At 41.8% G+C, this 17,614-nt stretch overlaps 1 protein-coding gene across 3 annotated transcripts; it reads left to right on the top strand.

Moving 5' to 3' along the window:
- The first annotated feature begins 96 nt into the window (after nucleotides 1-96).
- Nucleotides 97-16,354, top strand: LOC119725935 (integrator complex subunit 12-like). 3 transcript variants are annotated; one of them, XM_038197551.1, is made up of 7 exons: nucleotides 97-182; nucleotides 4,764-4,979; nucleotides 5,963-6,097; nucleotides 7,994-8,335; nucleotides 9,146-9,238; nucleotides 12,301-12,423; nucleotides 14,260-16,354. In XM_038197551.1, the coding sequence occupies exons 2-7, from the start codon at nucleotides 4,839-4,841 to the stop codon at nucleotides 14,593-14,595; spliced, it is 1,170 nt and encodes a 389-aa protein (XP_038053479.1). In that variant the 5' UTR covers nucleotides 97-182; nucleotides 4,764-4,838; the 3' UTR covers nucleotides 14,596-16,354. The 3 variants fall into 3 exon arrangements, with proteins under 3 accessions (XP_038053479.1, XP_038053480.1, XP_038053481.1); XM_038197552.1 differs by having other exon boundaries at nucleotides 100-182; nucleotides 4,798-4,979; XM_038197553.1 differs by lacking the exon at nucleotides 97-182 and adding an exon at nucleotides 2,307-2,338 and having other exon boundaries at nucleotides 4,798-4,979.
- Nucleotides 16,355-17,614: the final 1,260 nt, after the last annotated feature.

Here is a 17,614-nt window from a genome sequence, read left to right as displayed (position 1 = left end):
CGTAGGTACATGATGTATGGCAGAATCGAAATAATACGAAGTGCCTGGCTTATAGCCTCACTCTATGATCCACGGGACTTTCAAAATAAAGCGCCCTCTTTAGTTGCAGCGGGTTAAAGCGCCCTCATTCGACGACAAACGATAACGTTATTCGGAGCAGTGGAACTTTTTCTGTGAACTTGGTGAGCAAAATTCCCTTTTTATTATGTATATTTTTCGTGAAATTTCCAGATTCATTTTTACACGTTTGCGTATCAAAATTTCAACATGAAATTTCACAAAAAATTAGACATCTGAAAAAGGCAGCACTTTTTGACTAGCCTATAAAGTGGGTGAGTATGCTTCTAAAGCAAAAAAATCCTACAATTTAACTAAGCCTAAATGTGAAAATCAAAATTTGGCAAAGTCGACACGATTTTTGTACATGTGGACGTGTGGCCTATGTTTACGGAGGCAGTCCAGTAAATAGGCCACATTTATGGGGCTAGAGTAACTCCAGCTGACATGTTCCATATTCATTCACATGCATGACATGTAACGCTGCAGGCAAAACCTGTTCGTTAGAATGTGGTAGCAAGAGACCCTAAAAAAATGGCCTCTCAAAAATTGTTCATTTTCACCTCTAATATCCCACCCCATAGTTCATTTACATACCTCATACATTCAGCAGTCATTTACGAAGCCTAGTGAAAAAGTGAAAAATCTTGACGATTTCGGTGGCTTGTCCGTAAAAATACGCCAGTTCCAACGGCTGTCTTCCATTTTGTTTTAACTAATAATGTAAATGTATGCATCACATGATGACATCAAAAAAATCTGCGCGTGCGATGTATGTGGACCGTACCACACCGCTTTCAAGCGCCGCAAGTGAGTTCAATTTTCGTCTGGTGCGTTGTCGTGGAAAGCAAGACAACGAGAATGCCCTCCACAGCAACGCACCAGACGAAAATTACTAATTAGGCTTCGTAAATGACTGCTGAATGTTACTATGTATGAGGTATGTAAATGAACTCTGGGGTGGGATATTAGAGGTAAAAATGAACAATTTTTGAGAGGCCATTTTTTTAGGGTCTCTTGCTACCACATTCTAACGAACAGGTTTTGCCTCCAACGTTACATGTGAATGAATATGGAACATGTCAGCTGGAGTTACTCAAGCTATAACGAGATTAGCGACGAGCGTTGCAAATAGTCCGAGTAATAAACTGGGACCCTAGCCCAGGTGGACTCCATTTCCTCCATACGTTACGGAGGGAGACCAGGATATGAAGTGCTCAAAACCGGGCGAAAAAATTTATGACCAATATTTTTTATATGGTAGTGGATATTTTGCCGGAGGTAATGACGGCAAACTAACGTTTACTAACGGTTTGCCGGCGGCAATCCATATCAACAGAGGGCGCTGTACTCTTTAAGATAGCCCGCCCTGGCTGAATTATAAGATGTATTAAATTCCCATCAAACAGTCAAAAGTTGTGTAGCACGATTGGTGTAGTGGTTATGCAAAGGCTTTGGTGAGCGAGATGACTCGGGTTCGATCCCGATCCCCGCCACATTTTAAAGATTTTTGTTCCCATCCCCAAATAAATAAGAATATTCTTTTATTATTTTAACATGTCTCAAACATTTTATTGCAGAGTATTACATTTTCTTTTTGAGATTTGTGGCTCTGGAGGATTTTTTTTAAAGGGAAATAAAGTCCGAAATTATACAATGGTCTGAATTCCATCTTGTGAATACGAGGTTATAACGATAATATTGGCATGGAGCTAGACTAAAATTTGTCACCGGAAAATGTTAAAGTAAAAAAAACAGTAACTGCGCATGTTCAGTGCATATCCGGCAAACTAACGTTTACTAAAGGTTTGCCGTCTCCGGCAAAATATCCACTGCCTTTTTTTAAAATCCATGTCTATCACATGCAACGGGTAAAATGACCGAAGACCCGATAGACCAATAGAAAGCGCCTGCTGATTGGTCAAAATCTAGTTAGTCAAGAGGCGGGGTCTTGCCTAATTAATCAGCAAATCTGCGCAAAATAGACCACGGCGAATTCTATTACTAGACTACCAATACCATAGAAGTGGCATTTAGTTCATGACCTCGTGTTTGTATGGCCAGCCGCGCCGAGTGTCCGACAAACGTCATAAACTATGATGCATATTCATTATCTTGCCCAAAGCGCGCTCGCATAATGCATACATTACAGCGCGGCCGCCATTTTGAAATCGCATGGGGGAGCATTTTCGGGACGATATTTGTGGAAGATGATGACTGAAAGTCGTCTTTTGGCCAGATGGATGAAAATATTGAGACCAAAGAACGTTTTTTCGAAAAGGTATGAGTTGCTCTACGACTAAGAACCTTAACTTTGGAAATTTGTGTCCTGGATGAAAAGATAAACTCGATCGAAATCTGTAGCAAAATCGCTACATCAGCGGCCAAAAAAATTCAGTCTCTGTGGAAGCATTGGGCGTCTGGCCGTACTACAGAGCTTGCGATAGTACTGTACGGCCAGACGCAGTTGGGCTATGCATAAACATAACGCTAGGATCATCCAAGCTACATGTACTTGGACCCAACTTATCGCCTTTTTAACATTCGGACACGGTCTGGCGATAGTAGGGTCACCAGCCAGTCTCACCGGTCTCACCAATATGGCGTCAAATTCATTATTGTGCGGCTCTCAACCTCATTTTACGCCCCGATGACATCTTTAGAATGTTGAAAATTGTGTTCTTGAAGAATCAATGCTTTCAGTTTCAAACATACAGTTTGGATGTTGCGTTATTTAGCAAAGATTTGTATTAAAGTTACATACCCCTTTCGTCCCTGTAGATACATGTACAGGGTTTTTTTTAGCGAAAAACGAGGCTGCCATAATCCATATCGTACAGGCATCGCGCAGTTTTGAATACATGTATATTCGTACGTGACGTGATGTTTACGTGTACATCACGGCCAGGGGTTAGTGAAAGAAGGCGCACGTGCCCATGGAGTCGAGGCTGTGCAGCTCTTTATCCGCTATCCATAGAGATCAGTGAGTCTAACTCGCCCCTGACCAGCCTCGACTCCATGGGCGCGTGCGCATTCTTTCACTAACCCCTGGCATGCCTGGCCGTGATGTACACGTAAACGATGCTGACTGGCTATTCAGAGCGTACTGCACGCGCATTTCCAAGATTGCACGCCAGGCGCGCCCATAATGCGCTCGTGTGCTTTGCATGTCACGTCATGTACGAAAATGTTTTGTTATTCAAGGCTCATGATGCCTTTACGATATGGATTATGGCAGCCTCGTTTTTATCGCTATTATCGCTAAATAAAAAAACCTGTATCTTCGGTTGTGAAGGGATGAAAGGGGTACGTAAGTTTAATTAATACAAATCTTTGCTAATTAACGCAACGTCCAAACCTGAAATGTTTGAAAGGATTGATTCTTCATGTTCAAAATCACAACTTTAAACATTAAACATGTTAAAGATAAACTGCAGCCTAATTATAATGTGCCATATTTTGACACATTTAAATTACACAATTCCAGGGGTTGAGATCGGCAAGGCAGGATGGGAAACAACATGGTGCAGCAAGATCTCGTACCCATGGGAACGAGGTTGCCCCCAGACCGACTCGCCCCTGGTGCTGACCAACTCGCCCTATAATTGTGCACACATTCCGCTGCCATCTTGAAAATGGAGGGAACACATTACCGTGCAAACCAACCTCGCCCCCAGTGCTTACTTTATTTCCAACCTTGTTTCCAATAGTAAGCCCTTCATAGGAAACTTTCGTCCTGTATCCTGATTCGATACTACAATTGGCTACAAACATGACAAATGGATTTATATCGTGTACTTGGTGTTGTTATTCACAATGTGCAGTACATGTACGTGTTTTTGCGATCATTCGTCCACGCCTTCTCGAAAATATTCATCTCCTTTCCAATTTGTTAATATTGATGTGAAATGTGATACTGCATGTTGTCTCGTTTAGATCGTAACAGTTTAATTGAAACAAATCGTGTTTTCGTAACTCACGTACGCCATGCTCGCGCTGTTCGACATGTACGAATTGATTCTGTTTTTACCACAGACACCGCATACAAAAACAAACGAAAATGTAATGCACAAGCAGGCATTCATTCCTCATTTGCATACGTGTTCAAAAATCTTGCACATGCAAATGATCCAATACCAGGGTGAGAGAGCAGGTAGAAGTGGGCGCGTACTGCTTGACACCCTGGGGACGAGGCTGCGTGCAAACACATTGCTGGTCACCAGGTCACTGCGTGAAATGCTATATTGAGCCAAATTATTTAAAGACATTTTGAAGGTTTTCCAGTACAAAAAGAGAACCAGAGATCCTTAAGAAGAATTTGTGTTGGAGGCAAGTCAGAAATATGGGTTGATACTAGTGTGAGCACATTTTGGGCACTGACCGATATAGCGCAGCATGATTTTTCGCCGAGTCGAGTAAGTGCCCATTTCGCACTTGTCACCCTGTGCACAAACCAGTATGAGGCAGGTTTGAAAATTTGTGGGGTTTTTTCAGTATAGTAAACATGGTAAATGTGTCAATATTTTCCCTGCTAAAGTTGACTTTGTAGGACATGTACATGTATTATCACTTTCTGATGGTTGATACAGGTAGGTCACTACAGGGAAAAACTAGTGATGGCCAGGTATGGGAATCTTTCCCAAATCTTTGAAAAGTCTTTATTCACCTGCCCATATTGTTTTCTTGCATTGTTGCACCACAAACAGCATAATTGACTTTACACTACACTCCTGTTTGTAGTTGAGTCGATCTACACTCACGTCCACATCAAAGCGTAGGAAATGGCAACATTGGAGCTGGATCCCGTGTTTGTAAAAGCTCTGGGTTTCCTACGGTCCCGAAGTAAGGACTCCACGGAACAGCTGAAGGCACTGTTAGATGAATCACTTGCTGGGACTAACCGAGGACGCTTCAATAAACAGGTGAGGGGGCATCTCTCCTGGGGCCATCTCAATTCACATACATGTACATGCACAGTATGGGTTTCGGACAAGTTCCAGACATTGATTGTAATGGGTATAAGTAGCAGGATTCTGAACAACTTCCCAGTGGCGTAACTAGAGGGGGGGGGGGGGTAAAACAAATCTTAGCACTGAGAGTTTGTCCATAAGGCTGAGGAAATGAAAGTCATAGAATACCGTCCTGCTGATTTTGAAAACAATGAGGCTTTTTATCATTATTCATTATTCATTATTCTGAAGCACTAACCAGAAGGGGTATTCTAATTGTTCAATTGCGACTACCCTACTACATGTAGTCTCTTGCCAGTCGTTTTGCACATTGTGTGGTTCGGATGACAAATTGCATGATGTCACTACGTAGACATTAAGAAAGTGTTTGGGAAAACGGCCACAGGCAGTCGCTGGTATCATGCCGCGCTAGTGCTGGTAACCGCACGCTATACATTGTATGCACGTATTGTATATGTACCGCGTGTTCACCGTACTCTGTACGCGTGGGCAGATTGGGTTTGCGCCAATGTGGTACACAGAATACGAGTATTCTGCGTTAGAAAAATTGTGTAGAGCGGATTCTGATAAAATTAGAAGTAAACTGTTGAGGCAGATTAATATTCTGGGTAAATAATGATTGTTTTTGTAAATAATGAACAATTTCGGCGGCACATGCGGGCGGTGGACGGTATTCTATGACTTGCATTCCCTTGGCCGTGGAAACGAGTGGTTTCTTTCGACGGTGCTTAGCAAATGTTCCCATGTGCCTTTAACTAGTCCCTACATTGTACATGTACGTACATTGTACACTGTCATGACTGTATACTTAGACATTTTCTGTACTTGCATGTGGTGCTGAGCTTGATGAAATTGAACCCTGGCGCTGCATGGTTTCACTTGGGCAAGCGTTTAGTACCAACGTGATACCTTAAGGCCCTCTTTCTCTGTTGTAGGACAAAGAAGTTAGCAAGAGGTCAGGTACCAGACAAAAAGAAGAGAAAGCTCCCACCCCATGCATCAAGCTAGCAGCCACGGAGGGGTCCAGAAAGGAGGCGGAGAGAAGAGCTGAAAAGAGGGCAGGAGAAAAGGTGAGTGGCACGCCTAGCATTCCACCGCTTCCTAAAATTAAGTGTGCCTTATCTTGATGCTTTCTATTCTAGTCGTGCTGCTGGTTATCCTGTATCACTGGGCGTGCATCACTGGCCATAGCCTACCCGATCCATGGTATGTACAAAGCCCGCATTTCATACTCAAACTCTAAATTATATATAAACTGTACTGTACATGTACACACACTGCTAATGACAGAGCACAGTACAGCCTTGATTAAACTGTAACTTTCACGTTTATGTGTTATTTTTATGTGTTATGTTAATGGGCTCCGTGCGCCAACAAAAGAGGTTGCCCTTTTACCTAGCAACGGCATGCCATGGGCTGGACACATACATTTCGCTGGCTGACGCGCACGCACCGTTACTTGTGTGTGATGCACGTACACCTGGGGATTTGTACTACATGTAAGTACACGTAGTGGCCGCGCTTCGCAGCAAAATATTGCAGTAAAGCAAGATGGCGTCATTCGGTCACCCCAAACTGTACTTTCTTTTCCAGTGAGGGGGGTACTTGTGAACGGAGCGCATTCAGTGGGATTCTGTCGGAAAGTGGGTTTTGAGTGGACATGCAAAGTATCTATGAATAATGTACATGTATGTCACTCAACGGCCAATCACAGATTGTTTGTTTGTGTAGAACCAATGTAGTCATTCATTTCAGAATGTCCAATCAGCTACATGTACATGTGTATGGAATTTCTTACACAGGCATTGGAGATGTTAGACCTACACATGTAAATTATCTTTGTCATTGGTAAACCAAGGTGACCCACTCCATGCTATTTAAACAATGTGACTTGTCCAATCAAGGGCCAATTATTCTCATAAACATTTAACTGCAACCCGAACGTTACAGTTTAATCAAGGTTGAGCCATGCTGTGTCTCCCACATGGGGGCAGTGTGTGTGTGTGTACATGGGCATGTTCAGGCATTCAAACCGTGGACAAAAAATGCTAGAGAACAAAGAGAACAATATCGTCCGTGATTCCCAGCGTACGTCCGCGATTGGGGTCGTCGACTCGTGCACAAACCAATGGGAGTCTTCCTAAAAAGTTAGTGTACAAACAAAAGGGACAATAGGATGTCCACGATCGACAGTGTGAGTACAACTGTATGTGTACAGTTCATTGTTTACATACATTATAAAGTGGTATACATGTAGTACAATGGGGCAAGGTTTCACCGTCTATGTTGAGCCGGGGTAAGCTACGGCCAGTGATGAGCGCTTAATGATACAGCATACACAGCCTTGCAATCAAGTCTAGATGCTTTCAAGAACTTGATGATTCCTCAAAAAACTTGGGAGGCAGCATCATCATACAGCGCTGTTCTCAACCAATAAAATGTCAAGAGCATTTGGTTTATTGCGTGGTCCACGTATACATGTACACGAGGTCCAGTCTCCAGTTTAGGATGTACAATTTTATTAATTGCTATGTGATGATGCTGCCTTCCATTGTTCCAATTTTTCGAGGAATCGTTGTACATCAGTACATGCATGGATCATGGCACCTAGCTACATGTACATGTAGGTTGTTTCCATGGAAGAAACTTGCCCATTTTTATTGGATAGGGCAGTGGGTATGGGCACCGTGCACGATCAAGAGAGTTTCTTTTTTACCACTTTTAAAAGCACAATGTGTGCGTACTGATTTGTGTGCATATGACGCGAAATACACCAGAGTAATTTTATTCTGAATTTTCACAAAGCAACAGTGTCTTCTCGTTAGTGTCAGGCGTCATCAGCGGCACGTTCGAATGTTTCTCCCAGTAGTTGCCCCAACTCTTTCCTTCTGCCAATGACGGGGTACTTGTGCCCTGTGCCAGTACATACATGTATGTATGAAAAGGTTTCCTCCTCTTGCTTTTAGTTGAAGACAAGCTCCTCAGACAGTCTGGACCCACCTCAATCAAAGAAACTACGCTCTGAGAAACGGCGGAAACCGGTCATAGAAGATGACGAAGATGAAGAAGATGAAGAAGATGAGGATGAGAATGAAGATGAAGTCGAGGATGAATCAGCTGGCACCGAGGACAGCAGCAAGGAGTCAATGACTGGAGACAGTAACCATGGCGATAGTAACCATGGCAGCACTGATGCAGACGATTTTGCCGTGGAAATGGGCTTGGCCTGCATTGTGTGCAAGCAGCTGGAGGTGGCAGCTGGGAACCAGTTGGTTGAGTGCCAGGAGTGTCATAGTCTGTACCACCAGGTAAGGGGGGGGGGTATTTATGTAACCAAGACCTTTGAAATATGGCAAGTAAACATTGTGAAACTCTAGATTTTGGCACTTGTGGATGAAAGTTACCTTTAAATAGTTTTCGGGGAGCATATTCCATCTCACTGGCACACCACCACTCATATAATCACCATCGATATATCGATATTACTCGATTGTTCGATATTATTTTGCTATATCGCAGATAGCGATTTTGTAATCATATCCAAATATCAAAATGTTATCAGATTATCGTCAAAATACAATGTATATCTCGCCTTTTTGCTTTTACTTTTTTTTATCAATTGCTGTACATGTATAATGAAATAAAACTCGGTGGCAACTTGTGCTTGTGACTCAAAATAAACACATAGCGAAATGCCAAGCGACATCGCTTTGTGCCCTGCATTTGCTGGAATTTGCAGTTTTCCCCAATGTAAAACTATAAAAAAAACTTTAAAAACAATATTTGTTTTAAAAAGTTTGAGCAATAGGCCTATGCACCAGAGAATGCTGTGGAAAATTGGGACTTAATTTTTTTTTTTAATCAAAAATAAGTGTCATCTTTATGATCTTTTAACTTTTACATGGGATAATCGGTATATTGAATATTCTTGGTATTGGATTTCCAATATATCGATTTTTGAAATTTCTGATATTATGAAATTTCTGATACTACATTTGCGGTTGTGATGCTTGTAGTTTTGAATATTTCATCAATTTACTTCTTTTCATCCATGTCCACTTTTAAGTGGAGTACGTTACCCTGATGAATTTGGATTCTTCATTGATTCCCCTTTGCAGCTGTGTCACAAACCCCCTGCCAGTGAAGCGGATCCCAATGACCCCCGTCTTGTGTGGTACTGCAGCCGCTGTACACGCAATATGAAGAAACAGGTGCGTGTGGTAATATCGATTCATTGATCAATCAATGGAATGATAAACTCTTAATTAACCCTTACTCTCTGAGGGTAGTTTACTGCATGTCAGTTGGTTATGCCAATGCCCTCCAGCTGCAGTTTATTGGCAGATAGTTGGTCTTAACAGTGAAGGCTCCAATTGGCAGGAGTTGGAGGCCCTGGAAGGTGCCTGATACTGACCAGCTAGGGGCACTCACTTTGTTATCAGAGGACTCTCATTGTTCTCTGTGGCATGTATTGGAGTGCCTGTCCAGTTACCCTTGAAATGACATGGCAGATATTGGAGGGCCATGCAAAAAACATAGGAGATTTTCTTGAGGCACATATTGGCATGCGTTGGAGGGTCTAGTAGGGTAAGGGTTAAAGGGTAGAGATTGTCTCCATTGGATTTTATTTTTTCTGTAGTGCGGAAATAAATTGGTGTTATGAAAGGCACCCATCTCAAAGCCCTATTCAGGGGCGGATCAACCTTTCTGGAAAGGGGGGTGAAAGGAGGTGGGGGGTGGTTTGAGGGAGGCACACCTTGCTAGGGTGTCCGGGGGCTAGCCCCTGGGAAAACTTTGGAAATCTACGATACTTTCTCCTGCATTCTAAGGCAATTTGAAAATAAATGTAGGAACTTTAGAGTTCCATGTATTATTTTTGGCCCTGTTTTACTGATATCGTAACATTAGTCAGCAGCTTCATTAAGCCCGGTAAGGTGGTCCCAGAGCACAACATTCTAATCAATTCAGGCGATTTACAATGCAATGCGCCACCAAGAGTTTGCAGTGGAGAGTCAATTTGTCAAGTTTATGGTCGACAAAACATGGCCCTTTTGAATGAGTGTTAGAAGTTAGAAGAGTTTATTTGTTATAGATTGGGGCATAGCGTTCTGCCACCTTCCCAAAACACCATATTGATAAAAAGAAAAGAAAAGGGTAAACAGATACTTGAATCATACCGCAGTGTTCTCTAACTTTGAAAATTAAAGGTTGGTGCTGGGGTGTGGGGACTCCTGCGAGCGCGGAGCGCGAAGCCCTTACGGCGTGGGGTCCGGGGCCCGCTTAAGGGCCCCGAAAAAATTTTGGATTCTAGATGCTCTGTGGTGCAATCTGAGGCGATTCCAGGCCATTTACCCTGATTTTTTTAGCAGAAGTTTTAAAGATTTTAAGGAGAATTCCATTTCATTGGTTTACTATTGCTCTTATAAAGTTTATTATTTTCTCAAAGTTAACAACCACGGTAAAGGGGTGCAATTTATTACTGGACATAATAGTTTTAGCCTGAACTATTTCCATTGCACTACGAAAGCTATACAAAAAATGGCCACAAAAAGTGAATAAAACCTACCTTAATTATTGTCAATATATTTACGTTCTATAATTCTTTAAAAAAGAATGGAAAATTCAGGTCGTTCGTATCATATGCACAACGCTAGTCAAGACGGGAAGCTGGCCAAAACTCCGAAGTGTGTGATGCACTGTGCATGTGTGGCCCGCGGCCAACAGACCCCGTTTAACGGTCGAAAATTTCGGGAAACACGCTGCATTGTATCACTCAAATTACGAGTAGTGCGATCTCAAAATGAACTCTTGAACACGGAAAATACATACACAGACAACCTAGATTAATTCTGTGAATTAACTTGCAAAAAATGTTCTTTCTCCATCGGTGTTTTCTTGGCATTTTTTCGATGTCGGATCCGACCAGTTGACAGTGCACATACTTGCAATGCAGAGCCATGCTAGTGCTATGATCACGTAGGCGTGCACAGACTAGTTACCGCATTTTCATCATGTCTTCTAAATTGGCGCGGCGGGAACCAGTCATCGCCGCATTGGGCTAGGTTTACGCACATGATTATAGTCGCCGTGACATCGAATTGCGAAGTAGTTATATCATGAAGCGAATTTGTAAAAATAATGGTTTCTTTTGAAAAATAGGCCTCATAATCTACAACTGAAGTTCATGGAATACAACATGCAATAAAAGTTAGCCTTGGCCCCGAAGTCTATGTTTAGAGTCAAAAAAATTAAACCTGGCGGCTGGATTTTAAAGCTTGGCGGTGACTTCTAAAACATGGCGGGCGCCGCAGAAAACATGGCGGGGCGCCAGGTTTGTTTTACATGTTGGAGAACACTGTACCGGTACGCTTACGAAACTGCTGACCAGAATATTGACCAATTTCAAGTGTCCTGCGCTGCAAATTTTCGACCATCATGACCATCTCCCACAATGCACTGGGAAAAATGAACTCTCCGTTGCAAACTCTCGGTGGCGCACTGCATTGTGAATCGTCCGAATTGATTCAGAATGGCTACTGATTGGAAGTCTGTTCATGCATCTGGTCTACAGAGTAGGCTGGGCTTATTAGCCCATTTATCTGTGAGGGAATTTGCGAGGGAATCCTATACAATAACACTGCCAGGCTCTCTTCACCAGTTTATGACCAGTCTAAGTGACCGTGGCCTCGTGGTTAAAGGAACTAGATTCGTGGTCTGTGGGTAAAGCTGCAGGTTTTGGGTTCGAGTCCAGCCCGGGGTCATGGTGTGTGTGCCCTTGGGCAAGGCACTTTGTCACTCATTGCTTCTCTCCACCCAGGAGTAAATGGGTACCTGTGAGGGCAGAGATGGTTATTGTGATTGAATTAGCTTCCTTGCACCTAACAGGCTGCATCGAGCTGTATACTCCCCAGGGAGCTGAGATGGTATTTGGAATGTTTAATTGGTCCAATGATCAGGGGTAATAATAATGTAAAGGGCTTTGATCTTATTTAAAAGCACTATATAAGAACCTGTTATTTATATTATTAAGCAACAGTCAGTCACTCTGTCAGTAAGATGTCTACAAAGAGGATACTTGGCTAGCCCTTGGGACCAACAAATATCTCCATCATTCTATCAGTTTGTTTTTAAAACCCAGCTTTATACTAATTTTTGGTGTAAAACCCTTTTCACTTCATCAATATGTTGCAGACTTTAAAATCAGATGCCTTTATACAAATGTAGTGGATAGTTCCACCAATGCCAATGATCTCTTCCCTTTGCTGTTTTAAAGGCAACAAAGAAAGTGAAGAACACAGGTTCAACCAGCCATGTTGCCAAAGAGAGCAGCAGTAAGGACACTGAAGCCAAATCAGACACTGAGGTACTCAATATCTTCAAGAGGGCGGAGCCTAAGGTAATGTCTTTCTCTAGAAAGTCAAAACCCTTTACTTTGTTTCAGCCTTTAGCTTCAACCTGTGCTTTAGAATTACTGTGAGGCGTTCTGGTAAAGTGAGACAGAACTGGACACAGGTCGTAGTGGAGCAAAATTAAAAATCCAAATGAAGGTGATTTTTTATTCGATTGTCAGATTTATTGATGTTTGTGATCTTTGATATGTCTATTACGCATATTTTAAAGAAATGGTATAAAAATCATGGTTTTAAGGTGTTTTTAATGACTTACAAGTGGCATCTTTCATTTTCACGACTACAAAACTTAAGCCTTTATAAGCCTTTTTCTCGATTTTTTTCTTTTTTACATGTCGATAAATGCGAACTTTAAACAGCCATTACTTGTTACGGAATGTCAGATTGAAGTGCAACAAGCAGTTTTGTGAGGAGAATGCATCCTCTTTCCTGATACCTGCAAACCCTCATTTTGACCTCTGCTCAGTTCTGTCTCATTTCACCAGAATGCCTCACAATTAAGTAGCCTACATGTATACAGTGTAGGTTCAGATCGTATGACGTCAAATTACTCCATGACCATCTGGTATCCCCATGATCAACCAGCATTGCAGTAGGGAAACATTTGGTTGGCAGACACATTGTGCATGGCAGTAAGGCTTATTTTCTTGTAAAATAATTGTAAATCTTTTATCAAATGGCATAATGGTCACTACCTGTGTCGGTTGTCATAATCAGGCCAACCCAGCACTAGGTGTTGGCTCTGAGCATTTCCCCATCCATCGCAGCTTTGAGGGCTTGCCTACTTCATACTGTGCGATCTTGCTTACTACAATGGCGACGCTGACTTTCTGGTACTCGGACATGTATGCCGAGTAACTTGGATCTGTGATGAGAGTCCTATAATATCCGAATCACATTAACTAATTCAAATTTAGGCCTCGTACATGTATATGGCTCCGTGCACAAGTACCCCTTCATCGGCCAGAAAAGGAGAGTTGGGGGAGACCTAGACTGGTTCCCGGTCCATCCGCTGGGTATTTCAAATGATTCAAAGTTATTGGGGACGGAGATAAGTCTAGGAGACCATCGTAAGTTAAATTCGAACCTATTCGTGCGCTGATGACGCCTGACGTTCACCCGCAAAGACGTTATGGCTTAGCTTTGTGCACATTCAGGATAAATAAGTCGTGCGTACTTCATGCAGGCAGCAGTACAGTACGCACACTTGGTCTGGTGGTGTCCCATCCAATGGGCTCTCAAAAGTGGTAAAAACGCGCCCTCTTGTTGGCGCATGGAGCCCATACAAATTTGATGCTTCTGAAGTAGATAATGTACATTGTACATGTACACATAGTCTTTAATCGCCAAGTTATGGGGCTTTAGATCACCTCATGCAGAAACAGGAGACAAAGGAAAAAATTCCCCCCAAAATATGCTCTGATATTGACTTCATGCATCTGATAATTTATCTTGTATGTATGGAGTCATGTAATTATCATTTGCGACAAGGCTTGCCTGGATACTTTGATTGCTTTCAAGGTTCCCTCATTCTCCCTTGTAAGTAGGCTACAAATCAAACATTTCTGGCAAGGGGCTTATAGACCTTTATCATGCTTCCACCATTCTAGTCATGTTCCCTGTATCCAATAACAGTACTGAATGATAATGTTTTTATGTAAAAAGGAACCAGACTATTTTTCATTCCAGACTCGCTTTGGTTACATTGATTTGAATGGGGAAAAAATCATGATGGCCGCAACATGATAATGGTCTATTGTCAGTAGCCAAATTTGCCTAATTGTTCTCCCTGATGGATTGGATTGTGTTGTCTTTAATTACAGTCCACTGCAAATACATCATCATCCAGTTCTAGCAGTAAGACACCCTACACCGGTTTAGCAAGCTTTGCAGCAAACCTCACTGGACGCTCCACCGCAAACTCCAAAGCGGCCGCAAGCAGCAGCAGCAGGCCCCCTAGCCTCTCCGCCAAGTCAGGACACAAAGCCACCCCTGTGCCTTCCCCTGTAAACAAGAATGCTCCTCTGTCTGGTTCCAAGAGTCATGGGTCAACAAAGGTCAGCAGTGGACACTCAGGAAAGAGCGGACCACAGACCAGCACAGCCTCGGCCATGAAGCGACTACAGCAGATGAAGAAGAAGGCTTCCTCTAAACGCTGATGATGAGTTGTCCTCTAGCCTCATCAAGATATTACTCTTAAGAATAGATTTCTTTTTAAGGCATCCTCAACTCTTGCTGCCGAATTGAGCAAAACCATCTAAGCAGCCAAAATCACTTGCTGTTACTATTTGCCGCTGGCCATATTCGTGTCCATGGGCAAACCACGTTTCCCTCACCTGCAGGAGTAATATGCGATGGACTTGCATCTCATCCAGGAGGAATACAAATATTTGTAGTTGTTTCTAACCATGGAAACCAGAGATAAACAACAGCCTGAGGAGCCATATTGGCCAGGGACAGATTTGGCTTTGGTCTTACCAACTGTTTCTGATGAAAGCGGAACGTGATCCAACTTGGAAAGTGAATGACAAAAATGAAATTTGTTTTAAGCATACTTAATATTAAAGGAAATATACAACATTTGCTTTTGCTGTAATTTTCAGAAATGGATGGATTTGGGGGTTAGTATTTTATAGCAAATATTTTTACACTGTTGTTGGAAAAGCCTGGAAAAAGCAAGAAATATATGCTGTTCTTGTTGTCTGGTTCCCTTGTATGCTTGCACCCGTTCACAGATGTGTAAATGGTTGTGAACAAAATGTGGACTAAGTAAATTTGGCAAATTAAGGGTAGTATTTGACAAAATGCCATTTTTTTTTTCAACGATGGTAAGCCGACCATCGTTCAAAACTGATACAAAAATTCCACTTTTCTTGAAAATGACAGCACATCAGGTGCCCTGATTTACAGATGCTTGAAACTATTATTCACCGACTTTCAAGTATTAAATATTTCATAATAATTGGGTAGTATTATTTTTTTGATTTGTACTAATGTTATATATTTCCTTTTAGAAATTCCCTTTTTATTGGATACCCATCCCAACTTGGAGGAAACTCTTTGTTGTCTTGAAGAATCTCATCATCCTCAGGCTGCTGTTTTCTCTGGCTTCCCAGAAACAACTGAGAATATTTCTATTCCACCTGGATGGGATGCAAGTCCATTGCAGGTTACTCTCTGACAAATGCTGACATCCATTCATATTCCTTGGTAGAGAAAGGCAAGTAGGAGCAAAGTGGCTTGCCCGTGGACACAGATATGGCCAATGGCTGGATTCGAGCCCAAACCCTCTGTGCATGAGCCACAAACTGTAACCACAAGGCGTACTCCCCCATGATGTGTTACATTAGGCAATCTCATTGGTCTAGAAGTGCTAAAGAAATGTATTTCAGAAGTTAATTAAAGACCAAGTAGTGGACCTTCTAATGTCATCCTGGTCGTTTCCATTGTATTATCGCCCATGGGATCTCACGTAACATTTAACAACTGTTGACTGCTGTGATGTGGGATATGGCGTTTTTAACAACCAAGGGGTGCATACATTTTCGATCTGTGTGTGTGTATAGGCTACATGTACCTATCTTTTGTGTGAAATTTCAGGCAAAAATGTCAGAGTCCACTTTCATCCCTGCGTCTACAGCTCTGATAGCAGAATGACATACCCTAGATTATTGTGCAGCCGGTAGGTGGGTTTGGGCACGAATAAAAGGTGTAGCGACATGTTTGTCCTTCCTTTAATGAAATTTTGACCAATCAATTTGCCGTGATTTTGTATGAGACACGATAACAAAATAACCATGAGAATGTATTCAATTGTTTCTTTCTAAATGCATACATATACGATTTATTACGTTAAAGCGTTAGACATGTTGTAACCTAAGAAAAAGTAAAACAAAAACATATTTTACACAAAAGTAATATGTGTATAACTTCGGGTTTTTTTATTTGTATCATTTTTTTTCTATTCAATGTTCCCCGATAGCTGCGTGGGTTGCGATGCAGCCATTTGCTCCATCTGTTCCCAATGGAAGTGAATGCGAGTTAGGTCAACGGTTGTATTGCCTTGACAAGTTCATCGAGCTGATGAATACTCACCAGACAGTGAAACCAACAATACCCATGTACATGTGCATCCGGATTGTTGTGTTAAAGTTGCATCCCCAATGTTATTTTCGAGTTAACGAAAAGTACATTTTGTTTTAAAATTGTTATTTTTTTTTCAAGTAATACAACAGGTTTAATGAGACATCGAGCAAAAAAAATAGAAACCAGTATGTTTAGTTATTGAATCAGACATGCATGTAACAACAATTCGAATTATTTGAGGCCCGACAATATCCGAGGCGCATATCTTCTATGCGTTACTGACACGAAACGCGCATTTTCAATTCCGAAAATCTAAAATACCTGCGGACTAGTGAAACTCGGTGTACTTGTAAGAAGAGACAATTCTGAGAAACATTTTTTGTGGCGGTCGTAGGGTGAAAGCTGAAAGTTAAAGAGACCAAGATGACTTTTAGGATAGGCAGTGTTTACTATAATATTTAAAGGACTCTTTAGTATTTACGACAACAAATAAGTTTGATAAGGACTGCATTCGAGCCACCCCGCTATAAATCCAGAGCCTAGCGACTGTAGGTAAATCTAAGTGTCGTTATACATTCTCGTTCTCGGGCAAGTACGTGATGTGAAAACAAACGTGAACGAAAATGCCGAATGCGAAAGGTAGTAAATAAGATTGTTGTTACCATCTCCAAGTGAATTGTCATCAATCTTTTTTAACCAAGATTAAATTCCAACATGAATGTTATTTTTTTTTGGGGGGGGGGGTTACAGTTAGAAATCATTCTGCAGTGTCAAGAAGTTTAGCAAGAGAAAGGGCAACCTAGTGTAAAATGTCCATGGGCGGGCCGCGCGACCTCTTACTTTCAGGCTCTATTCCCTAGAATTCCATTCCTGAAGCAAAAATGAGGAAAAAATTAAATGAGCTGGGGTGCTGACGATTATACTTGTAGCTAAGGCCTGAATCCGAACCAGAGATGAAGCCGAGTTTTCGTAAACCCAATTTGTGTATGTACTATTTGATACTATATACCGGCACCGAAGGCCGTATTATGGTTTATTAGAATAATAATTAATATCAAAATTTTATTATTTGTTTTTCTATCATTGCTATAT

This window comes from Patiria miniata, unplaced genomic scaffold (assembly GCF_015706575.1).
Source record: "Patiria miniata isolate m_02_andy unplaced genomic scaffold, ASM1570657v1 HiC_scaffold_19, whole genome shotgun sequence".
Lineage (NCBI taxonomy): Eukaryota > Metazoa > Echinodermata > Asteroidea > Valvatida > Asterinidae > Patiria > Patiria miniata.
Note: the sequence above shows the minus strand (reverse complement) of the source record. Positions and strands in the feature narration are given on the sequence as shown.